Below are 18,617 nucleotides of genomic sequence, written 5' to 3'. Positions count from 1 at the left end.
GGTATGGTATTATGTGTCTGAATCATATTCCTAATGATGGTAGTTATAACTATTGCCAGGACAACATACCTTTTGCACACACCTTTTTAGTATTTTGAATTTACATGTCAATTTCTCTGGTAAATTAGAAGTTAAAGATGGAAGTCCACCAGATTCTTTGTTAACATACTGTACCATCCATATCAAGACACACTGCTGGTATGGTATTCACACAGGAGAGGAAAATAAAAGCTGTATGTGAACCCACAAAAGGATTTGACAAATATCAAAGACAGCACCGAAAATGAAAACATTTACCACAAGAGAAGCAGAAGATAAATGCAACAAGAAATTGACATTATTCTCAAAAAAAACCCCACTCAAAACAAGCTAGAAAAAAAGCTGAACAAGACACAGAATGACTCACCTTGGAAAATAACAAGATTGTCACGATACAAAGGAAAATACCATATCAACACCAAGGAGAGGTACATTTAGACTGAGAAAAACGTAACAATGGATAAAAAGAGCAGATTAAGAAAATATTTGATATCAAGAACAATAAAAGAAGGCTGAAAATTTAAGAAATTTAAAAAAAAAAAAAGGAAAGGCTTATCAAAAGGCAAAAATGTTAACACAGAAATTAAAGAGGGACCAGTTTCTCATCAAGGCTTGCTAATATTCCATAAAAGGGCAAGTAGAAATACTAAGTAATGAAAGAGAAGCTTTATGTAAATCCACAAAATAAAGGGTATAGTAATGAAAATAAATCATTGCTAAGTCATCAATATGAACAATAAATTACAAAAAAATAGAAATCTAGAATGTCCACAAGTCCTTTCCATGTCTGCTCGCTACTGTGTCATGTTGTGGGTTATTTATACCTCAACTAGGAGAAAGCAGGAGCAGTAATAGAAATCATGTTGTTAGAGCAAGTGAACCAATTTTCTTGACAGATTTCCTTATTTCCAAATTAATTTCAGTGATTTTGGCTTGATGCAGCACAAGCTAAAACATCATGACATGTCAGCTAAAGGTGAAGATGAACAGCATCTCCCTGCTACAGCCAAGCATGTCGTGGACTATAGAGCTTCTTCACCAACCATTCTTCAGCGCAAGAACCAGAGGGGTATTGTAGGAATTGGCCTCTGGCCTGATGCCTTGTTTAAACCACAGACACCTGTTCAAAGCAGATGTAAAGTACTATCACATCAGGATTTTATGATTTTATTCTTATTCTAACCAGGTGTGCATATATAATGAATGGCCAGAGATGAACCTTCTCATCCATCCTTATTATCTTTGTATTACAGGCTATAAAACTGCATGAGTTACTTAGTGTAGACACTTGTGGTCATGTTTGAAGGAGACTAAATTCTTGACATAAAGGTTTCAAATGATGGAGAGTCTTAACACATTCACCGGTGATCTGATCTAGATGTTTATCACTCACCTTGTACAATATTCCAATGTATCACCTGCTTGAAGTGAAAGTGAACTACTGGCATAATGACTATGTCAGGACCAGATTGTGTAGTAATTTAGCGGGGAAACCCAGGAAATAGTTGTGCCACCTACAAACACTGTGCTTGTTCTTTGGTGTGGGTGTGTTCACGATGGGTAACTTGTTCATGCTATAAAGGGGATTCTTAAAGAAACCCTGTGAGAAAGGGAACACACTGACCTACCTAAAGCTTTTCCAGCACCAACCTGAGTAGGTAACCACGTTGGCAGCTGTTAGAGGTGATTTTTAGTCTTGTCAGACAATCACAAAGCTTTGGCCACAGCTGAAAACCTGGAGATGAAAAGGCACCAAACTGCTCAAAACTTGGTTCCCAGGAGGGTGAAGAGTGAAGCTGGAAGCAGCTGCAAGCTCACACGTACTCACAAGCAACATAGCTGAGTTCTGCCCACCTACCAGCCTGAGAGGAAAAACCAAGCGGAGGTGTATCCCAAGCGCCATGTAGTTCTGCAGTCCTGAGACATTTGCTTTATAAGGTATATTATTATAATGCCTACACACATTGCTATGCAATATTGTATAGTTCTTATTCCTCCAGAGAAACTAAGCCAACTGCATAATGGTGTTGCAGCAGGAGTTTGTCTCAAATATATTATCCACTAGTATTAATATTTTGTCTTGCAGATGTGGATCAGTGTGTTTGTGCATGTTTGCATGTGTATGGGTTTGGAAACCACTACAGTTGTTTCCTGGCATCTAGGTTATTTCAATAACATGAAAATCAGCTGACTAAAATCTTTAACTACATTTTCCCTTAAGACAATCCTAAACCAGTTTTCTATTGGCAGAGCTCAGCACATACAACTTGTTTCTGCTGTTGTACAAAGTTAATCCTTCTGCTAATGAAACAACCAAGCCCTATTGTATGTAAACTCCGTAGTACCCTGGAATGTGCTGGCTTCGTATGAGAAGACACGGCTGCAGTCTGCTTTCCAAATACAATCAACCGCTTGAACATCTCGGCAATTTCTCCTCTAACTTTTGTTCACTCAGAAATTTCCAATTTGCTTCATGTCAAGATAGCTCATAATATCCCAAACAGCCATGAAGAGCTGCTGGACATCATAACGAAAAACTGACATAGGAGTTTATTGTTCTTCTTGAAGGAGAAGCTGCCAGAAGCATCTCCAGTGCCTGGGGACTAAAAGGCCTCGTAGAGCGGGGTACCTATAAAGAACCAAGTGCTTTTACACTAAAGTTGCCCACCATTAAAAGTCGCATCACATCTGTGCTGAGTAGACGGTTTCACTCAGATGGGAACAGTATCGCAAACACAGAAACCATTCACACGGCTCCTGGGCTGCGCTGGGGATGAAGCGGAGGACCGCGTGTGTCACCTCGCACTCCCGAAGCCTGGACTCTTTCTCAGAGGTGTTTCTAGCCCCCCGCCTACCTTGGCACAGCAGGACAGCCGGCAGGGCTCAGCTCAGCGCGGGAGCAGGGTGTCCGCTCCCTCCCTGTCGGGGTGCGGCACAGGGCGGGTGTCCCGGCCGGGGTTCCCGACGGGCCCACGCGTGTCCCCCGCCGCGCGGCTCCCCCGGCCCGGCCCCGCACGCACCCCGCCAGCCTTGCCGCCCCCTCCCCGCACCTCCCCACCACGCGGAAGCTGCTGTTTGTTCCCCTTAATTTTTCATTTTTTTTTGGTGTCTCGTTTTGTCTTCCCGAAGAAACGGTGCCAGTGCCTGCGCCCTGACCCACTTCTACAGCGGATAACGATACTCTGCTGCTCCAGCCCCTTCCCCCGCTCCCCGCTCCAGTTCCCAGGGAACGCGTATCCCCCCGTGCCTCCCGGCTGGCGGAGCAGCCTGCAAACGCCACCTACGTAGAGGCCGGTTGCGTTTACCAGCCCCGCCGAGCGCCCCGCGATTATTCTCACGGTTCCCCTCATCAGCAAGCGCTGGAGAAATCGGGCCCTTAAACCATCGCTGGGCGCCGGCCCCGACACAACTGTTTTTTAACGGGGCTCCTGCATCTACGCGCCGAGCGGCACCCCCGCAGGGCTGCCAGGCTCCGCGGCCGCGCAGCCTGCGCTCCCTGCGGCCGCACCGACCGGCCCCTCGCCCCGCTGCCCTCCCAGAAACTCCATAGCCCCCTCCCCGCCTCCACGTCCAAATAAACTTTTCCTTCGCGTGGCGGGGGCGGCGCGTCCCCAGGGGTGCCCCCACGCCGGGGCTGCAGGGGGTCCCCGGCCCCGGGGCCGCGCGCCCCTCCCGTCCCCGCCCCGCTCCTGCCGGTGGGGGGGGGGGGGGGCTGCCCCTTCCCGCGGGCGGGCGACCGAGCGCGCACCCCCGCGCACACCCCCGCCCCATCCCCACGCAGACACACAGACGCGCGCGCACCCCCCCATCCCCACGCAGACACACACACGCGCGCACACGTGCGCGCCCGCCCAGCAGCGCGCGGTCTCCGCCCCCCCGCGCGCACAGGCTCATACACACACCGGCAGCGCGCACACCCGCGTGCACACCCGCAGACCCCCGCGCACACGCGCAAGCACTGCGCGCTCCCCGGCAGCGCGGCCGCTCGGCGGAGTGCGCGGCGCGGAGGCGGCCCCGGCCCCGGCCCCGGCGAGCCCCCGCCATGCGCTGAGCCGCGGCCCCGCCAGCACCCAGCGCCGCTGATCCCGCCCGCCCGCGGCGTGGGGGCGGCCGCCGGGCGCGGCCGCGGCGCGGAGCCGGCTCCCCAGTGCGGAGAGGTGCAGCTGCCCGCGGAGCAGGCAGGCAGGAGGCTGAGAGGCAGTCGGACAGGCAGGCAGACGGGAGGAGGCAGAGGACGATTTGGACATGCTCGTTCTAGGGCGCTTGGTTGCCTGCATCCAGCTCGTCTGTATCCTCAGAGTGGGTGAGTGATATTTGCATGAATTCATCCTTGGGTTTCTGACCAACTTTTCTCTCCGGGCCCCAGTGGAGCTTTTCTCCCTTTCGTTTAGAGCTGCAGGTGCGATCACTGGCTGTTCCCCACACGCTGTCAGCACCCCGGGTGGGAACGTTTCTCCTGCCCCGTTACCTCAGCCCCCCGCTGCCGGGCTCCGCGGATGCGGGTGCCCCGCGCCACCCCCGGCACAGACGGGTTACCCCGGGGGGGACTCGCCAGCCCACCCTGCCCCGGCTCCCACAGCCGCGTCCCGCCCCGCGGGGCCGCTCCCCGCCGAGCCCTCCCCAGGGCAGCCCGCACCCGCGGTGCAACGCCTGGGACAGGACGGGGAGAGAAAATCCCTGCCGAGCGGTATCGACATCGAACTTCTCTGTGCGACTGGGGTATGAAATTTGGCGTTAGCCCCTGGTATGAATTGTTCGGAAGGGAAGTGGGGACGGGTGCAAATTGTCACCCCCGAAAAAGACTCGTTCTCCAACAACGGGCAACGTCAGTGACGGCCCTAAAGCAGGGTATAACTGCTGCCTCGAAAAGCAAAATATAAGTCGTTCATTCACGTGGGACACTGCATACAGAATATGGATTCATGTATCGATTTTAGTAGAACTACTTACATAACCAAATTATTTTTCAACTCATTCAGGTCTGTGCAACTGGAGCGCATCCTAATAAATATGAGCTGCTCTGTTATTCAGTATTGTTATAACGAGCGTGAGTCAGTTGATGCTGTTAGAAGTGCTGTCTTAAATACTCGGTCAAGTAAATATTAGGAGCTTAAGTGAAGGAGTTTGTATCGCGTTGTATGATCATTTTCAATTTATAAATCTGTCAAATAGATCACTAGAAAATACTAGTTGTTTGCTTGTATGAGGAACTTGGGAGCTTCAGCCCATTATGTACAAAACCAGTTTTACAATAGGTCTCTCATGATAAAGTAGGCACTAACCTACATTTTTCACCCAATAGGTGGTGCTGCTTCTGAAACCATGAAGCTCTATAAACAAAGATCGGTGTTAGGTTACTGAGAGTGAAAGCAATTTCGCACCAAGTTCGGCTAGTTAGAGGAAATTACTTTTAAAAATTTTGTCATGTGAAACATATTTTTTACCTTCTTTCTGAAAGTATAGTGGCATAGTTCAACTATAAATGTGATGAATGTAACCGACCTTTAATTAAAATGTATGATCTTTGTAAGCGCAGTAATGGCATTTTAATGTCACTTTTAAACTAACCTGTTTCTAAACGCAGGGTGTTGATTCTAATATAATTCTCCTACGCTTGTTTGTCAAAGAATGACGTGTCATAAAACTTTTCATAAGTTTTCAAAACATCTTTCTTATGTTGCCAAACTGTTTCCTAAAATCAGACATACTCCCAAGACTATTTAAAGAGCAAAATTAGCAGGTGTTTGTATATGTGTGTGGAGGTATATGAAAATGTGTGAGTACAGATCAAGTATACCATTATATGATCACACTGTAATGCAACACAATTCAATTTTGGAGACTAACTTCCACGTTCAGATGATCCTACCACATTGCAAGCAATGCAAGACACAACTTTAAAAATGAAACCTATGGGGTTTTAATAATTTAATCTCATGTCTTTTTAGAAATAAGGTGGTTTTGTATAATGTAATATTCAAATACATGATGTACATATGTATGTTATATTCATGAATTTAAAACAACTGACAGGATGGGAAAACAGAGTTTTTTACTCACACATAAAGTATAAGTGTGGGCTACTTTTTTTTTTTTTTTCTTTTATCTTCTCTAGACGGTTACACTATTGTTTTCAAACCTGACCTGAAGGGGACACCCTTTCTAGATGTGATGGATGATTTGGTCACAATGGTGGTTCATTCTGAAGACTCATGAGCTAGACTGCTCAGTGTGTTCAATGACATGATTGTTCTCAAAAGTGAATACCCTGTGCAGGTTACTAGACTGATATAATCAGATTTCATTTGAGTATGTACCTCTTTGAGTATCTCTCCATAACTAAACATGCTCTCATCTGATAGTGGTAGTTTATAGGAGTATATATTTTGTTAGAATTTTGACATTGTTTCCTTTATTTTTTTAATGAAAAAAAAAAAAAAAGATTGCATACTACTACTGTATGGTTCCTAGGGCTTGGTGAGAGAGGACCGGCTGGCTCTTACCATTTGGTATCTGATACGGAAGAAGGCAGACCCAGGGCTCTGTGCTTGGGATGTTGCTGAGGAGTGTGGCAGTCTCCCTTTGTATTCTGGAGACCACACTTACTAGTTTGAGGCCAGGCAACGTGTAGATCCCAGCCTCGTTTTCTTGTAGTTTCAAAAAATGTTACCGAGTTCTCAGCTAGTCACATACAGAACTCTGCAGAAGGTCCTTTCTAATGAATCTGTTTGGGAGTCTAGTTGTTGCCTGTAGAAGATTTAGCAGGAAAATCTCAGTCTCATCTGTGTTCAGAGAAGACAAGAAGGCCAAATCAAGCCCACTGGAGAAAAACCTATTAGAGCAAATGGAGGCAAAAAGCTCCTTTGGGTATGACAAGACAGTGATAGTTCGTTCTCTGAGTTATTGAAGAAATGCTCAGGGGCTTGATTCTAAAATCCCTACAGAGATAAGAATAGCACCTTCCTCCGCAGTGTTACTGAAGCCAAGTACTGATGTAATTATTTATGGAGCGGGGTATTATCTGAGTATTCTCAGTGAGTGCCATTCAGTGAAGTTCAATGGAACTACTTGTGGAGTGAGATGCTATTCAGTCGCAAGTAAGGGCACGTGAGGAGTCCTGTGTGATTATTTGTGGACGCTACTGCATAGTTAAAATAGAGAGTTCCTATGAAATTCTTTCTGTTACTAAAAGGAAAGAAACTGTGAAAATTCACTTATATTTCTCATTTAAAATAGAAATGTAAAAAAGTATGAATGTGTAATGTTAAGCCTGAAGACATTCTTTGAAATTCTGTCCTGGTTCACTCTTGTGTTCCATATAACCTCCTGAAAGTCAGTAGGATGTGCCCTTTTTGTAGCTTTTGTCTCGTTGTACTTATGGAAAAAGCATCTGGAGTCTTTTCAATAAGTAGACTATTTATTAACTGGTGTAGGCAAGAAAATGTTAATAGAAAAAGGAACATGATTTTTAAAATTACATTATAATTGTGACTAAATTTGAATCAAAGAGATGTAAATATTTAGGCAAGACTTAAAAAATATTCCCTGCTCTCACCAGAAAAATGTATGGGTAATTCCCCCAAATGATGTAAAAAGCATCTCCAAAATTAGCTAATCTATATGTTACTACTGTCACTGTCTGACTTCAGCCACGGTTTTGCCTTTCAAAACACAGCTAGTTAAACTATGAATTGTTTAGTTAGTTGTGTCTCACTTTAATTTTTCACTATCTAGAACAAACCTCTCTCTCATTTTTAGTTTGTTTCTGGCACCTCAGTGCCATGACTTTATTCATGCAAAAGTAGATGCGTTTCCCTGAATATTCTAATCTTTCTAATACCACTGACATCAGGACTAGATTTCCAAGCTAGCAGACAGCATACAGCTCGTGAGCAACAAGAAAAGCAACTTCTCTTCACTGGATGGCACCAACTAATAGTGATGAGAATCTGAAGGGCAGCATTGGCTCAGCTTTCTGAATCCAGTCACGCTTCTTATTCATTCTCACGTCCTCACATTTAGATTCGATAAGCCCCTAGACTGTTAAAGGACTATGGGATCAGATCCTTCATTTTTGCACTAACCCCTTATTTTGACAGTATTTTTGTAGGCCAGATACTTGGCATTCTTAAAACTCAAATTGCAGTAATATTACTGTATGTTATTTGTCATGCTTTAGCATATTTTACATTTAATATGATGTTACTGTGAATGATGATACATAATTCCTATGGAGAAATTTAGTCCTGCCATATCTAAAACATAAAAGCTAAAACAAAAGTAAGAATTTTAGGAGTGTTAAACCATCTATTTTAACTTTCTCTATGATAACCATCTGTATGTTATGCATTTTGGTACCATAGAGATTGATATATACCAAAATCTAAATATACAGTATAGATTTATTTTAGATTCAAATACTGGCAGGTATGAAAAGTTGTGCAGAAATGAATGACATTTTAAAAGTTAATGTCAGTGTAACCTAATATTTATTCAGCACACTAGTCTGTGCTTTGTAATGTTTATTCAGTACAATGTGTAAGGAAAGTTTTTTAAGTTGTATTTGGTGTTACTTCACCTCTAAATATACTCTCTTATCTGAATTCCTGGAGAGAAACTAAATAATACCTGTAAAATTACAGGGATAGTCTGAAACTATTCTAATTGTGATCTGGATGATGAATCAGGATGTTAATTGATGAATGTAGGCACTCGCCCATTTCTTAAGGAAGGCGATTTCCTTCATTTTGTGTGCTCATCATTTAAGTGATCACTGCCCACCATGAGTTCTCTAATTAGGACCTTAAGGGTGAACAGATTCTCCTCTTTTGCTGACAGTTTCAATTCCTCTTCAAACATGCTGTGCCTCTCAGTATTCCCCGTAGGGTCTGGAAGTCTGTGGTAGTTCCGGAGTCCCTCGCTCCCATTTAACAGCTCGATTCTCACAGCTTCGTGTACCATTTATGTGGCTTTCCTGTATGAGACATCCTTTGGCTATTCAATAAGCTCCTTTTCCCATAAAGACAAAAGTTACCTTTTTGAATGCGTGTCAAGGCTTCTGCATTAGAAAGTTGAATCAACAGGAAGAAAAGGACTTACAGTATTAAATAAACAAAATCCCCTACATGGAAGATAGCAAATTTTTCAAAGAGGCTGTGACTGTAAATGAAACTTGGCTCTAGCAGGTTGTTGAGGAAGTGTTGGCAGCAGAGTACTTTTGCAGGAAGGTATGGGGCAGGTTGTTTGAATACAAATTACTGAAGTTGGGCAGTTCAGTGTTGAGGTTCAGATGGAAATAACTGGAGATTTAGAAATGAGGTAAGGGTTTATTTTACTTACTTTGCAACACTGGCTCATATTTTGGCACTATCTGGTGAGGTGAAATAACAGACTTTTTAAGAAAAACAGGCATTGTGTAAAGTGTCATGGACTATTCTAGATGAGGCGTGCCTTTTAGGAGCTCCTGTTGCTTTCTACTTCATGCCCATACTTGGACTTAGGTATTCCTTGATCTGCCAGGAGTAGATATATTTCACCTTGGAAATCAGTGTTTTTCATTACTAATCAAAGACTCCGGGAGCTACTGTTTGAGTTAGCTAATTTCAGAAATCCTTATTCTGGTAAAAGTCCTGTGGATGACAAGAATACTGTGCTACATCTGATAAGGAAGGCTCAGTACTGAACGTAGGACACCAGTGGAACTTACATGTCTGAACCCAAAATTGTAATTTTAAGGGTCCCTGAGTCAGCTGGTACCTTTCAGGGCTTCCAGAGAAGCTTTCAGGCATGTGCCTTACCTGACCGTATTATGTGCATCACAGTGCCTCTTTCCCTCATAAGTTTTATTAAGATCCAAGCCCAACTGTTCTTTCAGATGACTTCTCTGGTTGCTAAGTCTGCAAGGCTTCCCTAAATACACACTGACAGGACCAGGTGTCTTGGTCTGACTGCTGCTGCTGCTTCTGTTTAAAACAAAGGACAAGGTCATTGCTCTGACATGTTCTCATGTTGTGGCTCAGTGACTGAAGTGTTTTACCAAGGAAAGACAGTATAAAGGGAAGACCTGTTCTGAGCTAAAGGGATTTGAAGCTAGATCTCCTGGCTCTAAACATTAGGTTTTGTTGAATGAGAGGACTCTTCGTACTTATTGCTTAAGATGAAGCATTTTGGCCTTTTTTTTTTTAAAAAAAAAAAAAAGTCAAAGTCTAGGAATTGAAGGGAAGGAATGGGGAGAAGAACAAATAACATCAATTATGCCACTCCATGAAATCATAGGTAACCTACTACTTAAATATTGTGTATGCTTCTGTTCCCCATATCTCATAAAGTGCAGGGAAGATTTGTGGGGAAAAAAAAAAAAGTAAGAAAATGGCAACAGTGAATATCACAGGAAATCTGTTTTGAGGAATAACTAAATAAGCTAGGACTCCCTGTCAAGAACAAAGACAACTTTTTTGTTTTATAGAGCATTATGAACCTCCCATTATGATGGGAATCGATTCTTCACCAACTCTTCCAATATAAGAGAAAAGGAGCAGCAAATGAAGGCAGTAGGAACCAGATTTAAAATAAATAAAAGGGTAGTTCTTCCTGCAACAGGTGATATTGTGAAGCTCTACTGTAGGTTGCTCTATGAGCAAAACATTTTGAGGGGATAGTAGACAACATCTTGAAAGAGAAACCTACTGATGGTTGTTAAGCAGATGGAAACCACATCCATTTCGGGGTGGTTTTTTTTGTTGTTGCTTGGTTGGGGTTTTTTTTTAGCTGGAAATAGAGTCTGGGAGAATTTGCAATGAGATTTTTCAAGTGTATTGCATAAGTTTGCCATTTTCTTACTGTTCCTTAAGCATCTCCTTCAGGGTTTTGGAGACAGGACTGAATTGGTACAGCAAGGGAGGAAATAAAAGTTTCTGTGCCTGCTCCTACTCAGTGTTTATTATCCACTGGATACAATGCATAAATTACTACCTCTGCCTTTTCAGATTGTGCTCTAAAAAGAGCAGGTTTTGCTCATTTCTTTGAAAGCTGTAGGTATTTACTCTCAGAAGGGAATTCTAGGCTGTACTTCCAAAGGACCAACCTCTCAAAGATGGGCAGAGCTCAGATGCCTTTCTACCACCTCAGCATTTCACATCAGCTGGCCTGGGCAGCTGAATACCATTTGGGCAAGACAATTGCTTGTTGTTGCCCTCAGCTGCCTTGCTCACCTGAAGACACCATAGGAGCCTGATCTTCAGGGCTCTGGAGCTTCCTACTAGTGCCTGAGGGGTGGGTGATTCAGCTGAATGCCATCTTGCATTTGGGCTTTTGTCTAAATCAGGGCTCTCAAATACATTATTTACACCTCACCTGCAGATTCAGCAGCTAAAGAAGAGGCTAGATGTGGCTTGGTTACTTGATGTTTAAAAGCAATATTTTATTTTCTAGATCTTCATAGCATTCCATTAGATGAATAAGGTAACTTTTTTTTTCTACAACCCTTTATGTTTCACTAAACTTAGAGACTGTAGTTATGTGGCAAATTCTCTGTGTGATGCTGAAATATTAGACATCCTACTGTGCAGGTAGTATTCAGCAATTCAAATTTCTGTATGAAGATATTAGGATGGCTCATCTGACTAGTGAGAGATTTCATTAAGAGTTTTTAGGAGCAGTATATCTGTTAGCATTTGGCTCTGCATTGTCATCCTCATTGCCAAAAGATTTTTGCCAAATACTGGATTACCTGAAGGCTGAAATATAAAGCAAGTAGCATTTGAAGAGGTATCTAACTTCACTGCCTTATTTATCTGTTTGCTGAGATAGGATAACAGTAAAAACAGTGAAAAGTTGATTAAACAATAACATCAGAAAGAGTGAAATGAAAGATATCTAGAATACTTTTACTGTATTGAAATCGTGTTATAAAATTGATCTTTGAAATTCTGTAAATAAAGGATGTTGTAGAAAAATGAAATCAAATGTATCTCAGTGAATGAAGATGTATGTTTCTGTAAATGCCTGAACAGAATTTGACAAAGAATTCCTGACTCATTTAAAATTTCCTTGGAAAATCATGCCAAGTTCTTTAATGTGGACAGCTCGTGTGTGTGGTGTGGGGTTTTATTGTGTTTGTTTGAGGGTTTTTGTGTTGTCAAATTAGGTGTTGTGGGGGGGTTGTTTTGGTGGTGGTGGTTGTTTGGGGGTTTTTTTGGTGTGGGTGGGTTTTTTTGTTTGTTTTGGTTTTTTCCGTGAAGTAGTTAGAATGATTTAGTGACTTCATTGAGATATAGAGTGGTTTGTATCATAATTCTTAAAAATACACTTTTCCAAATATAATACTATTTTTCAAAACCGTCAAGGCCTTGGAAAAGAAAAAATTGTAATGTTCTGTAGGGGCAGCTTATACTGAAGAAAAGGAAAGCTTTTTGAAAGCTAAAGCAAGTATTTTGAGGAAAAATGAAGCCTTTAAAATCAGTGTATAAAAAAAGACATGGTTCTTCAATTGCTTTGAATGCTGAACTCCATGATTTCAGCAGAAGTTCCCAAAAAGCAAAACATCTGCTTGCTTAGGCTAAATAGCTAATGATCAGAGTAACAGCTGGCTTTATAAAACTGACCTAATATTACTGCAGGCGGTTTGTCTTCTAGCTCCATCCTCAAACCAACCAAATGTCTTTCATCTGTTTCTAGCCATTTGGAAAAATCATTTTGTTCCAAGTCTGTGTTAGTTGTTCCTATAATTTCCTTTTGTAACTCTTACTCTGAGAGGTGTAAGCATGATAATTAACAAATTTGGCAGGCTGGGACTTCCCAGGAGGCTCAGAAGCCTTCTGCCAGCCCCCTGGAGCACTGCTGCTAGATGTGTGGGACATCTCATGTTACGTGGTACGCTCACCACACAACCCATCCACCCATCACCTGCATGAGTTTGGGATGAGCCCTGTGTGATCTGTGCCTACGTTTCTTTTTCTCCTTTTTTTGGGGGGTAATCTTTGGGTTTTAGACAGTAACTTTGATTTATCTTGCAGTGTTGCAGGAAACTCCCAAGGAATCAGGTTCTCTTTGGGTTTTGTTGTGGTGGTAGTGGTGTGGTTTTTAGTTGTTGGTTGTGTTTTGTTGTTTGTTTGGTTTTTGTTTGGGGTGGTTTTGTTTGTTTTTTAACACACCTTAGATTTGTGTTTAAAAAAAACCCTGTATATTGCTGTAGATGCACAGATCACAGCAGAGTTACGTCTCACTCATATCAGTGGAAATATGTGTGAATAGATCCTGGATGAGCATCAAGGGGGAAAAAGATTCCAGAAGAGCTATTTAAGTTTTAGGATAGTGCTGACACAAAAACAAATGCATATACACTGGCAATGTGCAAACTTAAGCTGAAAATAAGAAGAAGGTTCCTAACCATTACAGCAATGAGATTTTGGAAAGTCTTTCCAATGATAACAGAAGGAGCAAAAAGCCACCCTATTTTTTAATAATATAGTTCATTGTCTTTTGCAAGATCTCATGGCTCCTGCAGTAGGAGAGAACAGCAGCATTGACCTGGGAATCACCCTCAGTGAGTGCAGGTTACTGTTTCAGCTGTGCAAAATAAGAAAACTGAGCAGCGTGTACCTGTCTGTGCCAGCCTGCTGCCCGCTGCTGAAATAATGTAAAACAGTCGTTCCTCATGCCAGACTGATAGATTGGTGAGCTGAGGTACTGAGGACCAAGTGGCCACTTAGCATCTCCAGTACCACTCAGCATTTCAGACTGCGCTGAGTACCGAAACATCATAAATCTACCCAGTAAAAGAAAGTCTAATATGATGTCAAGAGACTTAAAAATGTACATTTCAGGTTTAATTATTGTATTTTGAGGCTGTTAACAGTTTGCTCTTTTAAATAAGATTACTCGTACAAGCGTAAGGTAAAAAAATCTCTTTTAAATAAAAGTATTTGAAATCTCATGTGGTTCTATGACTTCAGGAGCTGGGCTTTAATTAACATGCCAGCCATTAGAAGATCTTGGCAGTGCTCTCACTTTCTTACATCATATGACCATAGGAAATTTCAATTCATTTTATTTCAATGTCAGATTTAACAGTGGCTGAATTCTGAGAATGTTCACAGCCTCATCCACCCGTTTCTCTTTAATCCCCTCCATGTCCTCCTCTCATATTCTCCTGTGAATGGTTTGGCTTCCCCAACAGCTCTTGAACTCTCACTTCACCATGTGCATATTTCTCCAAAACACTTGAGTCAACTCATGTAAAATTACTCCTGCAACTTTGTAAGCATCCTACTTGATGGGTTTCTGTCCCCCTTTTAATGTGTGTTTCCTACTTAATTGATACAATTCCTTTCCACTGTTTCTTCCTGTATTTTGTCTTATCACTTTCTTCACTTATTTATTTGGGATGAAGAAAAAGGAGTTTATATTTTGCTTACTGACTTATCGGTATGGTAAACAAAGAAACACCCAACACCACATAAATCAATGTAATATGTATTAGAACTAACCAAACAGTGGGTAAAAAGTGTAAATTCCCTATAGTTTTTTGTGGTTTATTTTCTGCACTGTTGTCTAGTCACTTAGTCAAAGGTTTAGGGTTTTTTTATCTCTTGATGAGAGAGAGAAAACCCCCAGATTTCTGTATTTAACACATACGCATTTGAGCAGAGGTCAAGTCAGTATCACATTCAACAGAATTCATTCAGGAATACTTAGACTAGAAATTATTATTTTAATCCATTAGTGAAAAATACATCCATACAAAAGATTATGGGAGGCTATCCTTTAATCTATGTATGTTTCAGTCTTTTCTGGTTTGTGTTGTCCACTGTGGGATTTACAATGTGTGAATCAGCAGAGAAAATACGTTTCCACATGGCAGTAATCTTCACTGTCTGTGTGGGATGTTCCAGCCTTTTTGTGTGAGGTGATAAGACTGTGACACAAAATCTGCTGAAAATTTGTCTCAGTAGTAGCTGTACTCACAGAGGAAAAGATGAGAACAGGAATGGATATGTACTGTTCATTAGGGATATGTGCATGTCTTAAATGATCTGGTTAGCTTTTCCAATTATTTAAGTGTTTACTATAGGAAAAGAGATTCATCATATTAAAACTAATGGCAAGTGCAATTTAGAGCAGATTTAAAATACCCTTATTGCCCTGCTGAATGGAAGAAGACAAGTTCAGCTAAATCAGGTGAAGCTAATAATGCAGTCATGCATAATGAATAGTTTCATGTTACATGCAGTTGAGTGAAATAGAAGGAAATGTATTTAGAACAACCAAAAAATGCAGTTGTGGGGGGTTTTTTTGTGAATAAGGTAATGTGGGTTAATCAGCTTTTTCTAATATGATCTACACATTCTATCACTGTTGTAAACAGTGCAGTGCACTTGTATAAAACTGCGATTCAGGTTTTTTTTGGAAAAATTATAATTATTGAAGATGGGGGGTTTTTTCTGTTAGTTAAAAAATTCCCTGGTTTGCAAGGGTTTCCACATACATGAAACCCTGGTCTCCTGGAATCTGTTATTCACTTGAAAGCAACATGGAACTTGACCCGCTCAGAGTAGCTTTATGGTTAGATAGAAGAAGAGGTTTAGTCACCTTGCAGTGGAATTCAGAATGCTGGGTTAGTCATGTTTGTTGTGTACAGAGCATGAGAGTTTTAGGGACCCAGACTGGGATCCATAGCAGCCAGCATGTTCAGTGCTGGGACATGCAAGCCTGGCTGGTAAAATAAAGATCAGTGTAGATAATAAAGTATAAAAAAGTAACAAAGTGCCTCTTAGAACCACATAATGGGAATAATTATGCTGAAACATCTTGTTTAGACAGCTAGATGCAACAAAAAAAATATATTGGAGTTCATAATTGTTGATCTTACTACTGTACACCTAAAACAGCTGTAAGATGTTGATACTGGAGCCTTCTTATATGCATCTAATAGTACATTTGCCAAAGAAACAGGACATGGCAGTTCTAAACCTTTCGCTTGTGAGGGGGTTTGAACCCCAGCTGCAGACAGCAGTGTTGTCTGTGGGATGACAGCACGGCAGTTGAGGGTGGGCAACAGCGCTGATCTGTACCCCGGCTGAAGATGGCAATGGTAAAAGAGTTTGAAAGAGAAAACTATCCATTCTAATGGGTGAGATAAGGTGGCCCAGTGAAGCATTTCCAGGTGCCAGACTAGATTTTTTGCCCTCCTTCCTTCACTGTGCCTCCCCCCTGCACCCCAGCCCCAGAAGCAGCAGCTGCTGCCGTGGGCAAGCAGCAAACCCCTGGTCTGCTGATGCTGTGGCTGCCCCCCTTGCTCCCTGCCACGTCCCCCCACATGGCTGGCTGGCTGTGCCTGCAATAGTGCATCTCTGCTGGGACCAATGCTGATGCGGACAAAGGTGTTCAGCTGCACAGATGGCCTCTACTGCTGGAACTGCTGCTCTGCAATGCGGGGTAGGGGACAAGCAGGAGATATGTTCTGTAGGCTGGATTAAAGCATTGGGCCAGCAGTTGGACCATGCTGGGTTATGTCTCCCAGTGAAAGGAGTGAGACATGGGGTTCCAGTCCCTGGCAGTTTGATTATTTTTGTCCTTTATCTGGCTGCTGCCCAGTGAAAACACCAACCAAACAGAAAAACTCACACCAGGTTTCCTGTTGTCTCCTGTAGTTTTGAAACCTGCTGAATAATCCTGCTGTATGTCCTGGATAGGTGGGTTTGATGCTTATCTAGGTCTTCTGGGCATCTATTAATAGCCACCTACTTCACCCTGATCCATGAAGTCTGTGCATCTTTCAGTCTTGGACCAGGTCCCTTTTGTGCATGTGTATGTGTTGTAGAAACGGAACCAGTTAGACATAAAAGTGTATGGTATCTCTCCCAGAAAACCATGCAGCTGTATCATTAGTCTGCATAGGAAATGTATGCATTTGCACCACCTGTGTTGGAATAGCAGGAGATTTTCTGCTGCAGGCAGGTATAGCAACCGAGTGAGCAGCAGCTGCGATGTCCTGGAAGAAAATACAGCACGTGCTCCTTTTTGTAGCAAATCAGCTGCTTTAGATGGCATAGAGACAACAGATTCATTTCCCCAGTGAGTCAATAAGCCTCCCTAAAGCCCGATATCTCCAAGGCTTTCAAGTGAGGTGGAGCATATTACACAGCTCCCAATACAGCCAAAACATTAAAGGCTTAGTCAAACCCATAATTAATTAATGCTTGTGTAACACTTAAAACATGTAACTCACTGGATGAGCACTAAGGCTGTTGCTAATGATTTTAAACCTACGAAGCAACTTCCTAAAAACCGTTGAAATTGGCAATTACGATGTTCTGTCTTAGATGGAAAAGCTTTGATCACTCCAGAGCAGGAAATAAGTGCGTGACTTAAACTGAAGAGATAGTGAAAGAGCAGCAGCAAACTGCTAAATACACTGGTGTGGCACAGGGCCAGAAGAAGATTTGAGCTGCTTCTTCCAAAACTCGTTTTGAAGCCATTTGAGTATTTCTGTATGGCATAAATGACTGTGAAAGTCCTAGGAAGTCTGCAGTTGCATGTATTTATGGTCTGAAGAGAAAACTTAATTGAAGAATTTTACTTTCATGCCCTCTTCATTTTTTTTTAACTTCTATGCAATTACAAGGCTACATTCTTAAACAGTACTAGAAATGAACCTAATGAAAATATCCGGACTTATACTGCCTTATGTTCCAACACATATGCTTTAGCAAGATTAAAAAAAAAAAAAAAAGGTAAGATTTAAAAAAAATATTAAAATATGTCTGAAATCATATTGTTTTCTGTTCAGGGGTAGGAATATTTTGTAAAGAAACTAACGACAGTCTAGAAGGTCAATTTTGCTGTGATGTTTTCAGGGAGCAAAATATGTGATGGTGTGTGCTTGACTAGTGCTGGTTGTGGGTTCAGCAATGACATCAACCAAACCATTTCTCTAATTTATTCAATTTTTCATGAGATGATTAAAATTTAAGAGGTTCTTTGGTGTAGTCTTTGCTTGTAAACTTTCTACACTTCCTCAAATAACTTACAGCTATTCATGGGTAGAAGAACAAAAATAAGAACATTTTAAGAAAATAAAAAAGGCATTGTAGAAAGACTTTGCTTTTAAGCATGTGCAGATATTTTTGAGCTAGTGTTGTCCTGTCACAGGCAAATACTGTGTGTCTTTCGAAGGCATCTTCAGAAACATTTTATTTACTTTGATTAATTGCTTAATTAATTCTCCCTAATAGATGTTTGAATAAGTGAAAAATACTCTTCAAGGTGCTCCTTGAAGGAGCAAATATTATTGTAAAGGTTTTATATAGTAATAATTTACTAGAAAAAAAATCCAGTTTTCTTTTGGATGTTCCTACTTGTTTCAAGTGGCAGTGTATGAGGACTAAACTTTTTGAAATTTCATTTACAAAATAAAGTTACATCCATGTAAAATGGGGGAAGAAATCTGACTTGTCTGTCAGCTTTACACTGAGGGATTAAATGTAAATGTACTGTGCTTATTGATGCAATACCAATGTAGTTCAGAAATTTTACAAACATTTAAGAAGTATAATTAGTTATGGGAAACACAGCCATTT

General features: G+C 41.8%; 1 protein-coding gene across 1 annotated transcript in view; it reads left to right on the top strand.

Annotated features, from left to right (window-relative positions):
- The first annotated feature begins 4,273 nt into the window (after positions 1-4,273).
- PTPRZ1 (protein tyrosine phosphatase receptor type Z1) overlaps positions 4,274-18,617 on the top strand; it is a 139,437-nt gene continuing 125,093 nt past the window's right edge. Inside the window, exon 1 of the mRNA XM_065628937.1 lies at positions 4,274-4,342. Within this exon, the coding sequence (XP_065485009.1) occupies positions 4,285-4,342 (58 nt within the window). The 5' untranslated portion in view covers positions 4,274-4,284. The remainder of the gene's footprint in view (positions 4,343-18,617) is intronic.

This window comes from Caloenas nicobarica, chromosome 1 (assembly GCF_036013445.1).
Source record: "Caloenas nicobarica isolate bCalNic1 chromosome 1, bCalNic1.hap1, whole genome shotgun sequence".
NCBI lineage: Eukaryota > Metazoa > Chordata > Aves > Columbiformes > Columbidae > Caloenas > Caloenas nicobarica.
The sequence above is the reverse complement of the archived record's forward strand: the minus strand, read 5'-3'. Positions and strand labels throughout refer to the sequence as shown.